The 20,315-nt window shown below is 50.2% G+C and overlaps 4 protein-coding genes across 4 annotated transcripts; all 4 read left to right on the top strand.

Moving 5' to 3' along the window:
- Nucleotides 1-1,174: 1,174 nt before the first annotated feature.
- J7337_011771 (uncharacterized protein) lies at nucleotides 1,175-3,252 on the top strand (the record flags this gene model as incomplete). The annotated part of the gene is made up of 4 exons (XM_044829307.1): nucleotides 1,175-1,217; nucleotides 1,273-1,895; nucleotides 1,949-2,242; nucleotides 2,293-3,252. 4 exons carry the CDS (start codon nucleotides 1,175-1,177, stop codon nucleotides 3,250-3,252), a joined length of 1,920 nt encoding a protein of 639 aa, XP_044675982.1.
- A 1,523-nt stretch (nucleotides 3,253-4,775) lies between these two features.
- J7337_011770 (uncharacterized protein) lies at nucleotides 4,776-7,990 on the top strand (the record flags this gene model as incomplete). The annotated part of the gene is made up of 3 exons (XM_044829306.1): nucleotides 4,776-5,381; nucleotides 5,437-5,545; nucleotides 5,610-7,990. The coding sequence occupies 3 exons, from the start codon at nucleotides 4,776-4,778 to the stop codon at nucleotides 7,988-7,990; spliced, it is 3,096 nt and encodes a 1,031-aa protein (XP_044675981.1).
- A 10,025-nt stretch (nucleotides 7,991-18,015) lies between these two features.
- On the top strand, nucleotides 18,016-18,987 carry J7337_011769 (uncharacterized protein; the record flags this gene model as incomplete). Its single annotated transcript, XM_044829305.1, has 1 exon — nucleotides 18,016-18,987. One exon carries the CDS (start codon nucleotides 18,016-18,018, stop codon nucleotides 18,985-18,987), a length of 972 nt encoding a protein of 323 aa, XP_044675980.1.
- Nucleotides 18,988-19,150: 163 nt separating this feature from the next.
- On the top strand, nucleotides 19,151-19,725 carry J7337_011768 (uncharacterized protein; the record flags this gene model as incomplete). Its single annotated transcript, XM_044829304.1, is given in 2 exon segments — nucleotides 19,151-19,237; nucleotides 19,255-19,725. 2 exon segments carry the CDS (start codon nucleotides 19,151-19,153, stop codon nucleotides 19,723-19,725), a joined length of 558 nt encoding a protein of 185 aa, XP_044675979.1.
- Between the last annotated feature and the right edge of the window lie 590 nt (nucleotides 19,726-20,315).

Raw genomic sequence — 20,315 nt, 5'->3', positions numbered from 1 at the left:
TGTACGTGGAAAATCACAGGGCAAAGCTGGCGAACCTAGTGAAAGGGACATCTTGAGGATGTGCTCCCAGTGCAACGACACTCGTGATATCGCCTGCGTCTTAGGTATTAAAAGAATAGCGACTTCCATTTTCGAATACTCGGCACTTGACACACAACAGGGAAGTTCAAAGGCAGAGTTCCTTCTACATTACCTGACCTCTAGGGTAGTCATATGTACAGCTTTAGTAAAGCTCAGGAAATGGTTCGTTGAGTCAGGAGAGCAATTCTGTATCAGAGGTGGTGTCGCGTAGGTCGCTAGGCTTTCCAGCATAGAAATACTGGGTAATTAAGCCAATGGGAAGACTCCTTCTCGCGCACTCACTCGATGAAGGCTACCTGGGTATTACGTAGAGAGAATCATCACAGTCAAATCTGCCAGTCCAATATGGCGAACGGAATTCCTTACACACCATAAATTGGGAACAGGACCAGGACCTTCATGTCTTCATTCAACACAACCCCAGTCGATTACTAACGCCAGACCGTTCATTGTCAAATGTCAGGTAGGACTGGATCTTGGTGAAATGAGATCTCGGCCTCCTGCCCGGCATTCGAAGGACCCACTCCCGGGCGCTGCAGTACGACAGTTAAGATATGTTAAGATGCAGCAGTATTTCATGGCCCGATACTAACAGGCTCCATCGTTCTCCGCCGCCCCTGCAACCGAGACAAAAGCCGGACCCGGTTGCGGCTTCCCGAAATCAACTCCCGATTTCCCAAATAGGCAGTCTCGATTCCCTGGTCTCCTCTTCGCCCCAGAAACCCCACACTCAAGACAGCTCGACCCCATGACGACAAGTGATTATTCGTCTCGCCAAACCACGAAGCGGATATTTTCCGTTGGCTAGAACATTTCGGCCAGAATCTCTATCTAAAAACCATGCGCCACACAGCAGATATGTACTCCACATCCCATACCGAAGTCTGATGCCGTCAATTCCCCTCGGGTCTGAGTCGCACCGGACTTCTGCTTACTGCATGTCCGGCCAGACCCCCGGCATCTCTGGATATCATGCCTTTCGCATTTAGCATATAATATGCGACCCCCCATCAACTCTGCCTCTTGTCTCCTCAGTTTGATCACACCAGTAGATACCTGACTATTCAACCCACGCCTCTTATTCTACTACACAATGTCTCAATCACAGCCCGATCGTGCCCCATACTATGACATTGGTGAGTAGTCTGACGCTGTTGGCCATACCAACCAGTTGAATTCTGACATCGCTAGTCATTGTTGGAGCTGGCCCGGTTGGCCTCATGCTCGCAACATGCCTTGCTCGCTGGGGTTACAAGATCAAGCATATCGATAACAGAGCTGAGCCAACACCTACCGGTCGAGCTGATGGCATTCAGCCACGCTCTCTGGACCTTCTTCGCAACATGGGCTTGAAGTCAGCAATCATGGCTCATCACCCAGCTCGCGTCTATGAAGTGGCCTTCTGGGATCCAGCTTCGTCAGGAGAGGGTATCGCCCGGACTGGAACATGGGCCAGCTGCCCTGATTTTATCGATGCTCGATACCCTTTCACAACCTTGTTACACCAAGGTCTGATCGAGCGTGTCTTCATCTCCGACCTCGAGAAGAATGGAGCACAGGTCCAACGGCCATGGACAATCAAGGGATTTACATCTGATGAGAAGTCCAACCCCGAATACCCTGTCACTGTCGAATTGGAGCATGTCGACGGTACTGCCGAGGAGACCATTCACGCCAAGTATCTGTTTGGTGGCGAGGGTGCAAGGTCATTTATCCGCAACCAGCTAGGCATTGCCGTTCACCACAAGGATCCCATCGCTCATGTTTGGGGTGTCATGGATGGTGTCGTGAAAACCGACTTCCCTGACATCAAGGTAAGCTGAGCTGCTCAACATGCCTTATTTTAAAGTTTACTGACGACGCTCAGATGAAATGTACCATCCATAGCGAGCACGGCTCCATCATGGTCATTCCGCGAGAGGACAACATGGTCCGTCTTTATATTCAGATTGCATCGTCTACAGATGCCGATTGGAACCCCAGACGAACAGCCACCGAGGAGCAAGTGCAAGAATCGGCAAAGAAGATCTTGCAGCCTTATTCTATTGAGTGGGAGCGTGTCGAGTGGTACTCCGTCTATCCTATCGGACAAGGCATCTCAGAACGATACACTCTGGACCAGCGAGTCTTCCTTGGTGGAGATGCTTGCCATACACATAGTGTAAGTCCTCCCGTACTCCAACTATCACCACGCGCTGACACGCCTCACAGCCCAAGGCCGGCCAGGGAATGAACACAGCATTCCTTGATGCCCAAAACCTTGCTTGGAAGATCCACGCCGTTGAATCCGGTTTCGCCAACAGGGAAGTCCTCAAGACATATGAAACCGAACGCAAGCATGTCGCTGAATCTCTCCTCGATTTTGATAACCGATATGCGAAGCTTTTCTCTCAGCGACCACCCGCGGCTGCTGAGGTCCAGGCAGCGTCAGCCAACCATGGCAAGAACGATGTTCAGGATAACGAGTTCATCAATGTTTTCAAGGAGTCGTGCGAGTTTACCAGTGGATACGGTGTTTACTACAAGCCCAACGTCTTCAACTGGTCACCAGAACATAGTGCACAATCCCCACTGATTCACCCCAAGGGGACTAAGCTACGAACCGGCCGCCTTTTTATCAACTCTAATGTAACAAGAGTAGTTGACGCCAACGTTGTGCATTTGGAGCAGGAAGTACCCCTGAACGGCGCATTCCGATTGTTTGTCTTTGCAGGTGTCCCTTCGAAGACCCGCCAGGCTTTGAAAGATTTCGCCAATCATCTCGGTAGCCAGCGGTCGTTCTACGCAGCTTACCAGCGGCCCGATATCGGCAAGGTCTCATACCATGAGAAGCATCTTCCACACAGCCGATTCTTTACCATCTCCACGATTTTTTCGTCCAAGAGACCTGAAATCGAAATCTCTCGCGATGTGCCTGGAGTACTTGCCCGATATAGGGACCATGTTTATGCTGATGACCGGTCCGATGCACGATTCCCTCAGGCGAATGCTGTAGCCCATGCCAAAATGGGTCTTGATGAAGAGCTTGGCGGAGTGGTCGTTGTCAGACCTGATGGATATGTAGCAATCGTGGTAAGCCTTGTCGAAGGTAGCGGAACAGTGGATGCTTTGAACGAGTATTTCTCGACCTTTTGCACAAAGAAGTTGGGACCTACTTTGGCACAGTTGTAGGGGTTGGAGATTATTGACACAAAAGGTTGTCGGGGCACGCTGATTTGATGTAAATGATGTTTTAGCGAATGTGCATATACAGTGTTTAGATCATCCTACGGCTGAAATTACTCCATAAGTATACAAAGAAAAAGAATTTCTCGACGAAGCGATTGACAGGTGGCCATGTGTCTCTTCCTTACAAGAAGCTCAGCAAATCAATCGCGAACCCTGCCATTGCATATTCGGAGGCGCCAACAAAATCCGATAACCTCAGACATGGGGGTGAGCGATCGAGAGTCCTGCCTCTAGAGAACAATTATAACGTCAAAAGTTAGCATTGATTTACTGGTCTTTGTCCTATAATTTCTTGGCTTGAGCCCACCTATTCTGGGAACCATTCACTACTCCGTACTAACTTACCAGGGGTAGATTCATAACTTGACGGATAGAACAAGGGGTCTTTGTATGTTTTTTATTTTATTTTAGTTGCAAGATCTTATTTAGGTTGGACAGCCAGGTCGTTTTATACAGTCTCATAATCGATCAACTGAGATCTTTTCAAACATCTCACTCCATCAAATCTTACCCTCGCGCGCTCAGAAGACCCATTTCAGATAACAGTAGTATTCGTCACTGTCGTTTCCATCATGCTGGGGTGAATAATTGGCTCCTGAGGTCCTCCAATTCTACCTAAGTAGGTACTTGATACCTTAGGTGGTAAGGTACCTACTAAGGTAGGTAGCTATGTGAATTTGACCAATCGCGGCGACGTCACGCGTAGCCCCACCTGACCTGTCAGTGCGGGCGCACTGACCTCCATCTGCACGTCCTGAGAGGCTGAAAGACTTCACGTCTTTCAGCTGACCACTGTAGGTAACCTTCCACAGGACATCATCCCCTATGGGCTTGCGTGGTCGTGATGGCATCACCGGACCGATTTGGATAAAGGAGACCTAATTTGGAAGTGGCTGTAGCAAAACTCGACGCGACGTCATTGTCGTCGCACTCACGCGTCTTGGGCCCGAGCTCGAGTGATCTGGCGTGGTAGAATAACGAACTCGATTCTTCGACACGAACCCTCCTCCTTTCTTCTTCCAACCATCAACATCAACTGCATCTTCGATCAGCTTCATTCTGACTCGTTCGTAACTTCGATTCTTGTAAGAACATTTTCGCATTGGCTTCGCAGCTTCCCGATTTCTTTCGATTCACCGCTCGTACTTTACACTTGACACTGCTCGATACCTACTGCTCAACACTGCTTGACACTTGCTGGCACCTGCACCACGGTTTGCATCTGCTTTATTGTCACTGCGATATAATACAACAAAAGCACGTTGCTGGTAGCCCTGGTTGCTTTGTTGACATCGAATTTCCCTGCCGGCTGTTTACTTCTTTCCTCGTTTTCCAACTGGATCGCGATAACTTCATTTCACCACTTCACTTCCCTTTTCTTCTTTCACGAACGCTACTGCTTCGTCTGGACCAAGTTCCACATTGCACTTTCGAATTTTCACTTCAAACCCAATTTTTCGCTCGTCATGTCTTTCTCGCTTCAATCGCGCATTTCGGTCCACCAGTCCGCTAACCAAAGGGGAAGCTACGTGCCTTCGCATATCGTGGAAGCTGCCGAAAGGAGACGCGAACGACAGCAGCTCCAAATCATTTCCAAGGCTAAGGCAACTACCCAGGTCCAAGTCTCCCTGTCTTCGCCAAAGGTTGAGTTTGTTACTCCTCCCCGGCAGATTAGGCGCCCTACTGCGCGTCTTTTGATTGACTCACCACTTCCGCGCCGCGAGATTTTTCAAGATCCCGTTCTTCACCAAAGATTCATTAACACAGAGTCTCCCCCCAATCTTGATCGTTACAGCAATCAAAAACCCCGACCCAAACCACAGCCCGAAACTGTCAACACAAATGACGGTGCCCCCAGCACACCCACACCCAAAACTTCCACTACCTCTTCCTCTATCTCTGACCCCAATATTGTTGTTGTCGATGGCATACAGACACGTAAGCGTCGCGCCGAAGATACTGAGATCGACCTTGTTGCCGCACAAATCGGTGTCACTGACACTTCCACCCCCATCATTACTCTTCGCCAAGGAGAGACTGTTCCTAGCAAGGAATCTGGCCAACAGGCCCATGTAAGCGCATCTCTGTATTATTTGCATGCTTGCCCTTACTAACCTGATATTGTAGACCTCTAGCCGCATGCTCGGAATCACAACGGGAGCCAGGTCTGTCACCAGGATGATATCTAGCCTCTATTCGGCCTTCACAGGCATTGGTGAGATGATCACCAGAATCTGTAAGTTTCAACCTCCCCATGACATTGACAACCTTGCGTTCTTTCTGTTCTAACTCGTTACTAGTACGACCTCAGTCTTATCAAATTGCAGAATGTCGCTCTTACTTGAGTGAAAACCAAGTCAGCAACAAGCGTGTCAAGATTAGCACCAGTTGTGATGACAAAGCGGTCTCCAACACAGGCGCTCCTGGGCAGAGTGCTGGGCTCCGCTGGATCGGCCAAGATGGCCTTACCACATTGCTGGCTGACTACAAGTACTTCGCCAAGTCTTTCATGACAGTCTGGGAATGCCTCGAGCAAGGAGCCCGACAGGAAGCAAACAAAGACCTGGCACCGCTGAGCACCGACATAGTCGATGCCGTCAATCGTTCTGACGCTTTAAACCATGACTTTTACGATATCTTCACTTTGCAACTGCAGAGGACTTACGACTACTTGAACAGAATCTACGAAGTCGGCGTTATCGTCAAAATTCGAGACAACAATGAATTTGTTCCTCCTATTCTTGATTACGGACTCTCTACAGAGTTCGCCGCACACCTCGAATCGATGAAGCACTTTCTATCCGGTCCCGCGCTTCCTGTTGTTTGCAACAATATTCTCAAGAAGTATGGGGTAGATTACTGGAACGTTTCACAGGCATTCCTGGATCGAGTTGTGCTTGATATTAAGGCTATCCTTCGCAACCTTCCTGCCCCAAGCTATGTCGACTCTGAAGAGTACCGTGGCAAGCTACAGGACATGTTCCCTACCCCACCACGAACTGACCTTGAGACGCGTTTCTTATTGCCAGGATCATTTCCTGAATCCGATGAGCTTAAGGAGCAAATCGACACAAAACCTGATGAACAAACTGCTTTGCCCACTGAGGCAGGAACTACAAAACCCGCCGTTCAGGCTACTCTGCCTGAGCCAGTGCCATCGTATCCTCGTCCTGATGTGCCTCGCCCTCACTACTACAAAACAGACTTTCTTCGCGCTGGGTTTGCTCATGAGAAGATCAAGCGGATAACACCTGCGGATTATCGCCAAACCTTTTATGAGGAAAGCAACGAACATCAAACCCTGAAGACCAAATACATCACCAACTTCACTCCTAAGGTTCCTCTTACCTCAAGTGAAACCGGAACTCTCCGATCTATTCTTCGGAATCGACGAAAGCATCCGTCAAAGATCACGCCCAAGCGTCTTCGCGTAACATGTCGACCCAAGGCTGTACGCTTTACAGACGACACGATCAGTCCGAAACCAAGAACACGTCTAGGTCTAGATGTGCCAAAACAGATTGACTATGATCAGGCAACGGGAGAGGCCATTCCCCCGACCCAGGCATTTCAGGAGCAACGCCCTCATTGGACTCGTAGATGGCTCAACATAGCTCCTGCTCCCGCCGAGGAACCACCCAAAAAGACCACATTCAATCCCTTGAGCATTGATCAATGTCTCCGCCGTCGCCGCTTAGAAGAACACGATGGACGTGACTTTCATACGCGTATCAGAGAGTTATTTGAGCTTCCTTCCATTGATCTCCAGATCAGTGACGACTCTAGGGCCGGAATTGACCATCAAGTCCAAGAGGCTACCCAGAAAGCTGCTGAAGAGGCTCGTTTGGCTGCTGAGGCAGTGCAGCTTGAGGCGGAAGAAAAGGCTCGGAAAGAGCGCGAGGAACGCCTCGCTCGATCTGGAGGACTTCGCGAACCTAATCAGACATTCGTTGCACCAGTCTCACCAGAATGGCACACAAGGGCAATGAACACACTCAATGCTGCATCGTCCACGAGCCTTGCGAAGTCTGCCGAGGGTGTCGACCTCCGAAAACACGACTTCGCCAAGATTGTGTCCTCAACTGAATGGCTAAATGACGAAATTGTCAACGCGTCTCTTGTCTGGCTCGATCGAGCTATCAACTCAGCTGCCGGCATTAAGGATGTCAAGCGGAACACGCGCAAGATCTGGACTCCGGGCTCATTCTTTTTCAAACGCCTTCAAGATCAGGGTACCGGCAATACCCAGAGGACCCTGCGCCGATACGGTATCGAGAAAAGAAATTTCCTCGACATCGACACTATTCTCTTACCCATTTGCGAACATTCGCACTGGACATTACTCGTTATTCGGCCCTCCAAGCGAACTGTTGCTCACATGGATTCGATCAATGCAGGTGGCAACCGTTCTTACACCGCGCGTGCCATGGCGTGGATCCGAGACATTTTGGAGGAAAAGTTCGTTGAAGATGAATGGAAGACCATTCTCCACGAGGCTCCTCTACAGAACAATGGCCACGACTGCGGTGTTCATACTATCACTAACGCAATGTGCCTCTCCTTGGGCATTAGTCCTATTGAGGCATACACTGCTGATGACATGCCCACTCAGCGTATTCGCATTGCTTGCATGCTTCTCAACGGCGGGTTTACAAATGATTTTGACCTACGAGCTTATTAGGATTCCCATACCACGCATCGGATAACACTTATCAAATATAGACTACTTTATCATGGCTTATGGAAGGGGCAGGCATGGCTCTTTGGTACAAGGCGTTCAGGCAGAGGAAGTACCGGGGACAGTACCGGGGACAGTACCGGGGACAGTACCGGGGACAGTACCGGGGACAGTACCGGGGAAAAGTGTTTCGGGTGAGATACCACTGCATTGCATTCATTGTCGGAGTTATAGCTATTATTTGATATACGAAAGAACGACTGTTGATCTAGCCTAGCCGCAGTGCTGGATGAATAAGTACATAAATACAATTCTCGTTAGCCAATTTTCTCTGTTCTGTATCATGAAGCATGTTCGTGATTAGGTGCCTAGCCCATGATAAGGCTTGGTGTTTATTGTGACTGTTTTATAGAAAACATAAATCACCCTCTAGACTCCCTTGCTTACGAGGCTTGCATTTGCGTGCTATCACAAATTTTCGCGTGTTAACCTCTGGTCTGCCACAGACAGCGACCGGGGTATGCTGCGAGTGGCTTGTAAATAATCACAAACCTGAGAAGACAAGACCTGATGGGTTCTTTGTGCTTTTAGGCAGTCTCGAGAGAAGCGTGAGCCAAGAACTACATGACGAAGGCGACGATCACGCAGATTTCTGTGCCATTAGCGTGCCATTGTAATATTCCGCATTCCCTTAGGTACAGTTGCTAAATCGTCAGCCATAAGCGAGCGTCATAAACGAGCGTCAGAGACAACAGCAACAACGGGTCTGTGATGCCATCCCCCACAACACCACAAGCCAAGTGGGCGATACGTGGGCCTCTGAATCTATTGGGACTGTGGGATCAAAGTCGTGCGTGTCGTCCCCTCTCTTACTATTCTATTACGCCGAGGTCGGCCATCGATAAGTTTCGGTGTCACCATCTGACCCTTCGCTTAGACGATCGAAAGGTTGTGTCGAATTGAGGAATTTCTCGTGGCCCAAACATGTGTCAACAGTAGGCGCTTGAGCCGGTGCTTCTATTCGGGAGGATAAATGTAGCAAAACTTGGTGATTCGCTCAACTCGGTATGGCTATAGGCAAGAAAGGACAAACCCAAAGGCCCTAGAAGAATAGAACCTTCATTCAGCCACAGCACAGGCACACTGTCCACCATGATGGCCCTCAAGACGAGGACAGTTCAGATGTGCTGTCAGAGAGAAAGTTCGATCCAACCTTGGCATTTGTTGGTGGCTCGCATAGGACTCATGGAGACCCTTGGAAAAGCTTGGCAATGGGATTATACAAAGACTGTAGCAAACAGATTCCGACAAAGAAAGGCCGGGTCTACCAGGGGCATTTGAGTAGAACTAACTGATAACTTGGACGTTCCACCAAGCCCAAAAGCCTTGACATATCCGAGGCCCATGCAAAGCGGCGTGCATGCTTGTTAAGTTGACTCAGGAACTTGGAGCCATTCGAAATAAGGTAGGCATCGCATCCATGGCCATGGTACGCCGACACTAATAGGCGCGTGGTGATCCAGGGTCCTCAGCCGCAGGGCACTATTCAATATGTGGAAGCGGTTTTGCCACAGGCAATGCACCAGAAAGAGGCGGATCGAGACATAGGCCCGTCGATATCCACGCCCTAAGTCAGTGACGATGGCCGGTTCTGGTGTTTAGACGAAAGTTGAAATGAGCTGGAGGCAAAAGGTTTCTGTTTGTTGGTTTGTTTGTCATACGCACGGTTTGCTGTAGACGAACCAGACTTCGATAAGTCAGATGCCTGCCTGCCTGCCTGCTTGTCTGTCTGTCCTGAATGACACGATCTGTATTTTACCAATCGGGGCAGTGCGAAACGATGTTACCCTCGTCAACTTTTACCGCCTGTTGGATTGAACTTATGGGTATCGCATCGCGTCCACAACTACCGGTACATGGCGACTCTGTGTAGGCAGGCAGGCAGGCTACGGAGTTGGTCCGTCCGGTCATCTTTGATTCTTCTCACAATCCTTCTGCCGATGCGGACCGATCTTGGAAAGAATTAGAGACGCCAGGGATATGACACCATATTAAATGTCGCAAATATACACGGCGTCGTCCGCTTACTGGGCCACGCGATGCTGGGGGGGGGAGAGAGCTTTGCATTGGATAGCATAGCGTTTTCACAAGGCATCGATCGCACCGAGTCTAGGCTGTACGTCAGCAATGTGAGGCGGTGCGATATAACTCTTGCAAAGAGATGACGGCGCCAACGGCATCCTCTTCTGATACCCGTAGGCAGGGTCCCGACTCATGTCTCCAGCTTGGGTGTGAGATCCCTGTGTCAAGCAAGCAAGTTCCGGGCCGTTGCAGCGGCGGAAGCTTCCTGACATGGATGGTCTGGCTGCAATTATTGGAGACAGGAAAATCGATACTAGTTTCAATAAAAGCTTTTCTTTGGGGCTTCGAAAAAGTCTTCTGGAACGCGCCGAGAGGGGAGGGGGAGCGGAGGGCTGCGGAATTGGCTGAATTGGGTCCAACTCTGCCGGGGCGACAACGAGATCGTGGGTAGGCTTGCACGCAATTACGACAAAGAATTTTTCTCAGCTTCCAACCCTTCTTCCTCGGCTCGGGTGCGATGTGTTTCGTTGGACTTGGTGGTGATAGATGGAGACACGGCGAGGCCGGTTGGAGTTGATGAGTGGTGACACTCTTAGACCACCCACTCCCCATCCAATCCAAGGGCTGCGGTACCTAGACTAGGCTAGGTAAGGTAGGGAGGGTAGGGTAGCAGGGCAAGGACGGGTGTGGTGTGGTTCGTGTACACGTACCTATGTGAACAGATACTCCAGCGCTCCAGGGCCGGTTGGTCCAATTAGGAAGGCTTCCAGAACGAAATAGAACGGAAGCTGGAGTACCTACCTACCTATCTGGGTACAGAATGTTTCTAGAAGGAATCCAGCACGGGAAGGCTTCCAGAATGAGCCAGCCAGGTCAGCTTAGTCCAGCCCAGCCACAGCCACCAACAAACGAACGAACAAACAGCTTCAGGCCCAAGCCGAGAGAAGCATAGCATCTCCTCATTCGGTTGGCATTCTGTCTGTCGGTTTCATTATTGTCATGGCTCGTGCTTCTGCTCCTTACCTGTTTCTTTGGCCTCGTTCCATCCATCCATCCATGGCTGTTGACCACAACTTACTAACGTACAGGTAGTAACATATCCGTTGGAAAGAAATGGTGTGCCGTACTGTCCTGTGCTGTTGAACCTGGCTTCCTGTATTACCCGAAACCCTGGCGCACATTGTGTATGTATGTAGCATTGCACCATGGGTAGGGTAGTTCTTGATCTCGACCGCCGTGGGTATTGTATTGGGCACAATCGTAGTGCATTGCACGCACACGGGTTTGATCCCTACGAGACTACTTGTCAGTGCCATTATGTCCACTCGTAAACTGTGGCTGCCTTGGTGTGTTGTCGATGATGGCTCATGCTCACATGTACCAATAATCGTTAACTACTTATGGCGAGCATCAAGAGACAATTCGATGGTAGGGGCAAGACTTGAGTATCAACACCAACACCAACATCAACACATATAACATCGTGTCCGTTTTCCTTCTCAAGGAACCCCCAGAATCAGTCCGTTTGCAAAATGAAGTCTCAGCCCTGTGCCATGCTCCTAACGTGGTTAGACATGCAAAAAACCGTTTGGGTGATCAGAATGACGGCATGGTCCATTCCAAAGGATCCCTCTCAGAGATGTCCCCCATTGAAGGGCAAGGCCAGTTACGGCTAAGACAGCTGGAGCTTTCTCATTACACAAAACTTGACGTCGGTATGTGGGCGTGAATCACTGTCATCATGATCGACAGCCGATGCTGTCGTCCGTCCATCAGCATGCCTAACCAGCCACCAACTACACCTTGCTCTTACATACGTGCGTTGGGAACTCAACCGACCTTTGTTGGCCTCCAGCTGAGATGATATTGTCACCCTAGACTTGAGGACAAGCTCCTTGATCATATGGCGCCACAATGTGGTCAGATGTTTCGTTGAATGGGTCAGAACTCCACTGACGAATTCCGGTCCGGTAACGAGATATGAATGAATAAGTACTTCAGAGCAGAGGCTCGGGGTGCGCCGAGATGAAATTTCGATGCCCTATTGCCTACCTTGGCTAAGGTGCTTGATCAAAGAACGGGTGTAACACGGTCACGATTATTCGACATCGGGCATCTCGATATCTCCATTGTCAACTCTTGACACCCGAATATATTTCAGGGTCTATACTCACTCCACAATCTGCACTCATCACTGAAAACAGAGACTTTCCTGGTCTCCTCGGAATATGACACACAAGGTGATTGAAAAAGAAGCATTTGGGACAAGACTGCAAGGATTAGATGCATTCTATTGCTAATACTGGTACTTGTTCAATTTGAAGCCGCAGTGGCTCGCCTAAGCGCGGCTATCCATGGCGTTTGTTCTCTCGACCTGAGCCATTATCGCGCAATGTCAATTGGTCACCGTGCTGCAGAAGAAAAAGGTCGTGATGAATTCAGGTATCTCGCAGTTTGCGGCTCTTCTGGGCGATTCGGCATCTCTCCCCGCCTCCAGTACGAGGGGGTGGGTGGTCTCTGACCTACATACAAAGTAAGGTAGATCAAGGATCCAAGGGTTGGTGTTGGAACATTCACCGACCTTTCGCCCGTTGACCACTATGGCCAGGGGCCAGCAAATCACACTCAGGCCGTCACAATGTACGCTGCATCCAGCACGATCGACCAAGATGTCGCAGTGGAATCAGAAACTCTACAAGCCGCGTCCTATCGTGGTACCGTGCGGTGCAGTGCGGTTTTGGTGCATAGCAAACCAGGGCAGCTGGGCAAGATGGCGCCCGCTTATTTGAAGTCTCCGAAGCTCGGTAGCCATGAATACAAACTGACAAACAAGCACACCTATTTCCCACTATACCAGAGGAGTTAGGAGTGCCTGGGGTGCTGGGGATGGGAGCTTGGAGAAGCCCAGTTTCCTTTCTACTGTACAGTACGCAGCCTGCTGTATGTATAATTCTTGACGCGGCCAATAGGGACAGCAGGATGCTATCATCGCGATCGGCCGAGCTACCGCTCTCTAGCGTCAAAGCCAAGATGAATTTGAGGGTTGAAGGCCCAGTCGCAAGGCCACCTGGTACTGAGGGACGGCATTTGATTGATCTTGTGAGAGGGCCAGATTAGTTAGTAGAGGTGAGGTTGGTTTGGGACAGCGGCGGTTGACAACAAGGCAATAAATGGCTGCCAAGAGGTCATCGACTTAATCAGTTGGCAAAGACAAAGGCCTTCTGAGGATTATTTACAGGCATCAATGCAACAATGGATTGTGCTTGCTGAGGTTGTTTGTTGTTCATCACTGATTACACTACACACTTTCGGTTTCGAGGCAAGGCAGGCAATCTGCATACCACTTTTTCGGCATTAACAAGATATCGTAATGCAGCGCATCTGATGCATGCATGCATTGTGCTCTGATTATGAACTCCTTCCGACGTCAAGAACTTGATATTGATCAGTGAGAGGTATTTGTGACGCAAAAGTCGATGCCAGCTACCCAAAGCAGTCAGTGGAGGTCGAGGTCAAGGTCAAGGCCAAGCCCGAGAGATGACGATCCCGCCTTGGTTTTTGGTTGCCCACAGCCCGCCCGCCCACTCACCCATTCATTCATTCATTCATTGGATTATTAGGTCGGGTCGGAGGACATCACTGATCACTCACGGCTAGGGCTGCCAGTAATTAACTTGACATGGAATGTAAATCTCCCGTTATTGCATGCCCTGGTTGCCTGGTGATCATTGGATCGAGCCTCCTTTGAATACCCAGACTAGAGATCAATGAATACTTTGAGTATCGCAATGAAAGATCATGAGGAGTAGGTGATTGAACACACCACATTCATTGATCTACCTTGATGGTACGGCACACATTCTTCTCACAAGAGCCATCGATCGATCCCTTCATTTCGTCACAAAAGACCATTGGAGGTGAGAGTGTGCGGGGAAACCTGCCACCATTGGCTCGTCATATGTATGTACCTATCCCCGCGCCGATATTGATATGTAATAAAATGTGCATTGCAATGGCGTGTTGTGCTGTGTTGTGTCCTGTCCTGTCCGCGCTGCGCTGCATTTACCTCTGTGATCATCTTGTTCTGGTAGAGCTAATTCACCTGGATGAATGACTGGCCTGACCACTGCGATCGAGATGACAACAGCTACGTAGTAGATTAGGTGAGGGTCGAGAACAGATCACCAGGAGATCAGAGAGCAAAGATGATAAAGAAGGAGAGAGGCAGACAGACACAAACACCTAATAAAACAAAACAAAACTTGGTACATAGAGAGACCCCATTGAGCCTCCACAATTAGCCACAATTCTGCCCTTTCTAACCTTCTAGCGTGATTCCATATATCGATCACGGGGTCTAGGGTGTCTAGGTGTCTGATCTGATCTGACGGATGGGATGACCAAAACAGTAAGTTTACAGACATGTGTATACATACAATACGAACCAACCCGGTGTCCCTGTCGATGATGGTCAAGCATCGCCCTCAGGGAGTCAGGCCTAGCCATGCCATCCATCACCCGTTACACTGCATTGCATTGCAATGCACACGGCACGGCACTTCACCGTCCTTGTGCGTTGCCTGCTGCTCCTTTAGGGACCATCCGTTTCACCCGCCGTCTTATTAGTGCCACTGCGTCACGCCCTGCCGACTTAGTACCTAGGTAATTTGCCACACTCAGTCCCTCCGTCCCGTGCTCGAGCCTCACTGTCCCCACAAGACTTACATAATTCTGATCTCAGCTCAAGTAGCCTTCGGCGTTGTCCGTCCATAGGTAACCTGGGTTAGAAGAGTCGGGGTTTTTTCAATTTTTTTTTTTTTTTTTTAACTTTTCGTGGTCGCTCGTTTTCAATTTCATGAGCCATGCTCTCTTCAGGCAGCCACGTGCCTGAATCAGGGGATTTTCCCCAACTCTTTTACGCGTGTCAGGTTATCGATGCTGCTGCGAAAGCGCCTTTCTCTGGTAAATGCTTGATGTTGCTGTGATGCTTTGAGCCACTCATGGGTTCTCGGATCATACTTCACAACAGCTCGTAGAGTTTATCTTGATGCTTTACTCTGTACTAACTCAGTCACGAGGCGGTGCAATCTACTAATTCCAATGGATGGACAATAGAATATTCCATATATAGAAAGAAGGGAAGGGAAGTCGAACCGGAAGACACCTTAATACATTAGGTAGGCAGTACCTTTTTAAGTATGGATATGCCCTAGGAACTACATACTCGACTACCTCCCTACCCCATGCTAACAAAGAGAATATATGTTTAAGCTGGACCCTTGGTAGAGAAGAAGAAACAAGAAAGAAGACGAAGAAGAGGAGGAGGAGGAAGAGAAATTGCTTCCAGAGGAGTTCTTTTCTTAAACGGTAGTACCTTACCCTCAACTGGGCAATTCTGTATACGTACTATGTATGTACTCTGCAGGCACGATTAGTCAACTACCTACTACTGTACTGTAGGTGACCCCCTGACAGCAGCATTCGTCCAGTCGTGGCGATGCGATGCGATGTCCATTGTCCTAATTACCTAGTGGAGGCCTACCCTGAGAGCACCGGGGCACTGGGGCAGATCAGTTCAGTCCAGTGGCTTTGGGCTGTAAGGGGCGCTAACTACAGTACAGTATTGGTTTCTGACAGAGCCCCGCCCGGGCCCAATATGGCCTTGTGGTGAGTGCTGAGTGGCCCCTGCCCTTCCTTGCACCTTCCATTTCGTCTTCGCCACCTAAGCATACCCGACCTCACCTTTGTCGGCTTCCATCTTCCATCCATTAGGTTTATCTAGGTAGGTAGGTAAGGGTTAGGTATGCATGTACATTTACTCCGTACTGTTTACATACATACATACCCTCGCAGGGATACATTAGGTAGGGCAGGTCCAATTGGAGTGGCCTGTCTCGTCGCCCCCGGCCCCGCCCCTGGTTTGTATCTGTCATATGTTTGGCTCTCGTTGATCCCGTCATGCCAGGCTCGGTTTTTTCTTCGCTGTAACTTGGCTGGTGTCGCAAACGTAGCAGGCACAGACTGGAGACGGTCCCTCAGACACTCTTCGTTTCTACGTGCACTCCAGTCACTATTGACCGAATTGATTGAATCAGTGAATGAGACCTGAAGCACTTTGCTCTCTCCGTCAATAACGGGGGATCCCAGTGCTATTCTGCCGTACCCTGGGTACAGTAATTCTTTGGTCTCCCGATCGTTTGGTTTGGTCTGGCTTGGTCTGGTCTGGCTGGTTTGGTTTGGTTTGGTTTGGTTTGGTTTCGCTCCCTCCGCTGCACTGGCGTCGATTGACGTCGTTCTTACTAAGTACACCCCCCAATTCTATCCGCCCCTTCCCTTCCATCCCGGCCTCTTTCAGTTTCTTGTCCTTCATCTCCACATCAACCTCTCCACCCTAGGTTGTTTTCTGTCCCCGTCTGGCTCCTCATCCCTCACTAGTAGCCCAAGCTGTTCCAGAGAGAGACAGACAGAGAGAGAGAGAGAGGGAGAGAGAATTGGGGTGAAAAGGCAAATTCTCGTCGGGGGCTTTCTCTTTAAGACAAGCCCAGCCCCAGCCCCATTCATCGCCCGCTCTGATCGCCTTCTGTACTGTATGTATTGAATGTACAGTTTGGTTTCGCAGGTGACGACACACACGACATTGTCGGCCTTTTCCTTATAACTCGTCACTCACTCACATCGACATCGAGACGCACGCAGAGCAGAGCACGCTCTGTTTTCGCCATTGATCTGAATCTCCGACACGATACTCCTATAAGCACAATTAGCATACCAGCCAGGCACCTGTCCTGTCCTGTTTCAACTGTAAGCTCCTTTCCCCTCCTTTTCTTGACAAAGATCCCCAAAACCCAATACCATCAGACCAGACCAAACTAACAAGCCAGCCAGCCAGCCAGCCAACCAACCAGCAGATCTGCCGCCTTGACTGAACTTTAGCGCTCCTCCAACGCCGCTCATACGCCCGCCGCGCCCACGGTCCCTCACTCGTCCTTTCACCTCCACAGCCCACAGCCTACTCTACAGTATATCTGGGTCTCGACCTTTATTACACTTTGGATCCCCCAGGTCCGCATTCCTACTGTTGTATTCAAAACTGCCTCTCGCCCAAACCCAATCACTCTTTCGCCCTAGACGTCCACCTGTCTTCCCGATAGACTCACGGCCGGCTGCGCATCGTCGAACTCATCGCCTTCGTCCGCCTCCTACTTCTGTTCTTCTCTGCCCGGCCTTCGCCAAGCCCTCTGAGAAGGTCACCATCCGCAATCTGTCTACGACGACATTCGCCGGCTCGCCGCTCCAACTACCCTCACATTCCAATCCTTTAGGGACCACACAGCAACCTCGACGGCCTCGACCCTGCCTTGCGCCATCTCCGCTTTGGGATTGATTGCCCTCGAAACATTCACATCTACAGCCTCCAGGCGGACTTTGTTTGTGATCACGTCGGATCACCAATTCCACTACCTATCTTGTTGTTGGGCATTTCCGACTTTGGTTCCGTATCTGCGATCCTGAACCCTCGATCTTGGCAATTTTCTAAATCCTATCTCTCGCCTCCTGGTCTTCTTCATCGTGCACCCTCTTGTGGTACAGATTGACGCCATAACAAGCCACCTTCCTCCGCATATCTCTCGTCACCACTGCGGCCGTTCCCTGCCTGTCCACTCTGTGATTATCATCGACAAGTTCACAGGATAGTTTGTCCTTTATGGCCTTATCGTTCCTGCGGTAGCCTACTTCTAGACCCGACGCCTCTTCCTTCTGTGCCATATGAGCATCTGGGCCAGTCTTACTGCGTCGAATATACAGTCCCCACTTGGTGTCGCTCTTATTACTTGACCTGGTCCCCTCCCTTGGAAACGCTCCAAGACCTGGTCCGTTTCCCTGTTTGATCTTTTGACTACTCTACTACTTGGCCTGGGACGCGCAGAAGCGTTCCTGACCCCAGAATGATGGGCGTATCACGCTCGCGGAGGCAATCTCTCGAATGCCACGGATGCAACATACCTCCGCCATCCCCTCAACCTTCTTCGGCCTTCGAGGACATCTTCGACGTCGATTCGCCTGTGTCAAGGCCTGTCAGCGAGGCCTTTATGTCTGGAGCCTCCACACCAAATGGCACAATAGGTTCTCGGCCGCCATCTTTGACCGAAATTCTTCTCGATGTTGCGTCGCCACCATGGACCCTCAGCGCCTTCATGGCCTACCTCTCGCAAAACCACTGCATGGAGAGTCTCGAATTCACGCTCGACTCGCAACGGTACGCCGCCTTCTACAATGAGATGATTACCAACAACCCGAACCGCACACAAGAGACCAACGACCGTGTCTGTATTTTGTGGGAAAAACTTATGCAGGTTTACATCATCCCTTGTGCACCTCGAGAGGTCAATCTCCCGGCCCGTATCCGCGATCAGCTGCTCAGCCTTCCTTGCGGCCCAACACCCCCTCACCCAGCACAATTGGATGAGGCCGGTCGGATCCTCTATGAACTCATGAACGATTCGCTACTTTTACCTTTTCTCCAATCTGTCGCCCCCATGCAGCTTGATGGACCCGTCGACGAGCATGGACGTGGATCTCGCCGTTCCTCAAACAGCAACAGTCGAATGGGCGCGCCCGTCCGCTCAATGAACTCCATGCATCATACTGACCCTGAGTCCCTGACTGACGACAGCGACTGTAACTCGACTCCTGGTATGGAGCCCATGACTCCCCCCACCACACCGCCTACTTCTGAATGGGCTTTTACAACTTCTCCAGGAGGTCTTCAACGTGCTGTGGCTGCTCACAACAAGGGCTGGAAGAAGATGGGCGCCAAACTGGGTTTCAATCGCAAGAGCTCACGAACACGCTCCGCCCCTACTTCATCTCATCCTCCTCCACCTGAGGGATATCATATGCATCACGACTCTTTATGAGGGTCACAGGTCGCGTCATTGCCTGAATCATCCAACGAAGCCTATTGGGCTCATGAGATTTCTCAAGAAGCTCCTGAGGCTGAAGGCTCGTACCATGGTCACCCACTGCATAGCAACTTGAATGCAGCGGATGGTGGTTGGTACCACAACCCTGACCTCCAACATGATGGTGGTTTTGGTGACGGCACGGCCGCGAAATCCGACACCGCTCGAAGCAGTGCGAAGGCGTCTCTCGTGCAAAGGAACATACGTATGAGAAGACGACAGAACAAGCCCCCAGCGCTTGTAACCAATATGCAGTCGGGGGGGAATAAGTACACTCCTCAGAGCCACCAGGCTTCCGCCACACCTTCATATCGTCCTGATCTGCTTCCTCCGCCAGTATCTTCCGACTATGCAGGAAACAACAACATCGATAACACCTCGATGCCAATGGCTGATGTGTCAAATTACCTGCCCACGCCCACTACCAGCAACGAGGACATGAGGTACCCATCGACAAGTTCAGAAACGGAAGCATTCAGATACGCTTCTCCAATAGAGGACATGTATGGATGGGATGCGGAACTCGAAAGGCGTGAAGCTTCACCAAGCCGGGACTCGACAAGCTCCACCGAAGGTCTTGATGCCTTTGCTCTCAGCTACAGGCGAGCTAATGGTAGCAAGCACAGCTTGCTGCAGCGAGTCTTCCGCGTTGGCTCTTCGTCATCTGTGGGCAAGATGGAGACAGCTGCCTGAGGCGCTGGGGCCTGGACCTGCTTATAGGCCAGTTTTATTGTTTGATTTTCATTGTTACGACGTCCAGTTTGGCATTTTGCATACATGAGATTGTCACCGGCCATCATGACAACTGTGGCCGTTTACGGCAGGCAAGGCGTTAGTGGGTTCATTATTTGTCATCTGGTTTCAATTGCATCGCGCGGGTTGGGTTTGTAAGGTCATTTTTATTCATTTGTAAGATCATTTGGCTTTGAGTGTACGCATTGGGCCACTCATTCAAAGGGTGTGGGTGTTGAGACTGCATTTTCACAAGGCGAGAAATGAACGACTGGACGGGTGGCAAAGAAAAAGAAAAGCCATGAATGGCCCGGTCTGACGATGACGATTACGGCCTTTCGGTTTCGGTTACGATTTTGGACTAATACGAATGGGGACAAAGAAAATAAAGAGAAGGACTCTTGTGTCTAGTTAGCCATGATACCCCCATCCTTCCTGAACAGGAGGGAACCTAGACTTAATGTCTTAAAACATATTACATGAACAAAACCTCGCTGTCTTTACTCTTGTGCGGCTAATAAACATGAGAAGAAATAGGCTTCAGTATGACT

This window comes from Fusarium musae, chromosome 9 (assembly GCF_019915245.1).
Source record: "Fusarium musae strain F31 chromosome 9, whole genome shotgun sequence".
Taxonomy (NCBI): Eukaryota; Fungi; Ascomycota; class Sordariomycetes; order Hypocreales; family Nectriaceae; genus Fusarium; species Fusarium musae.
This window is presented reverse-complemented; position numbering and strand designations above follow the sequence as displayed.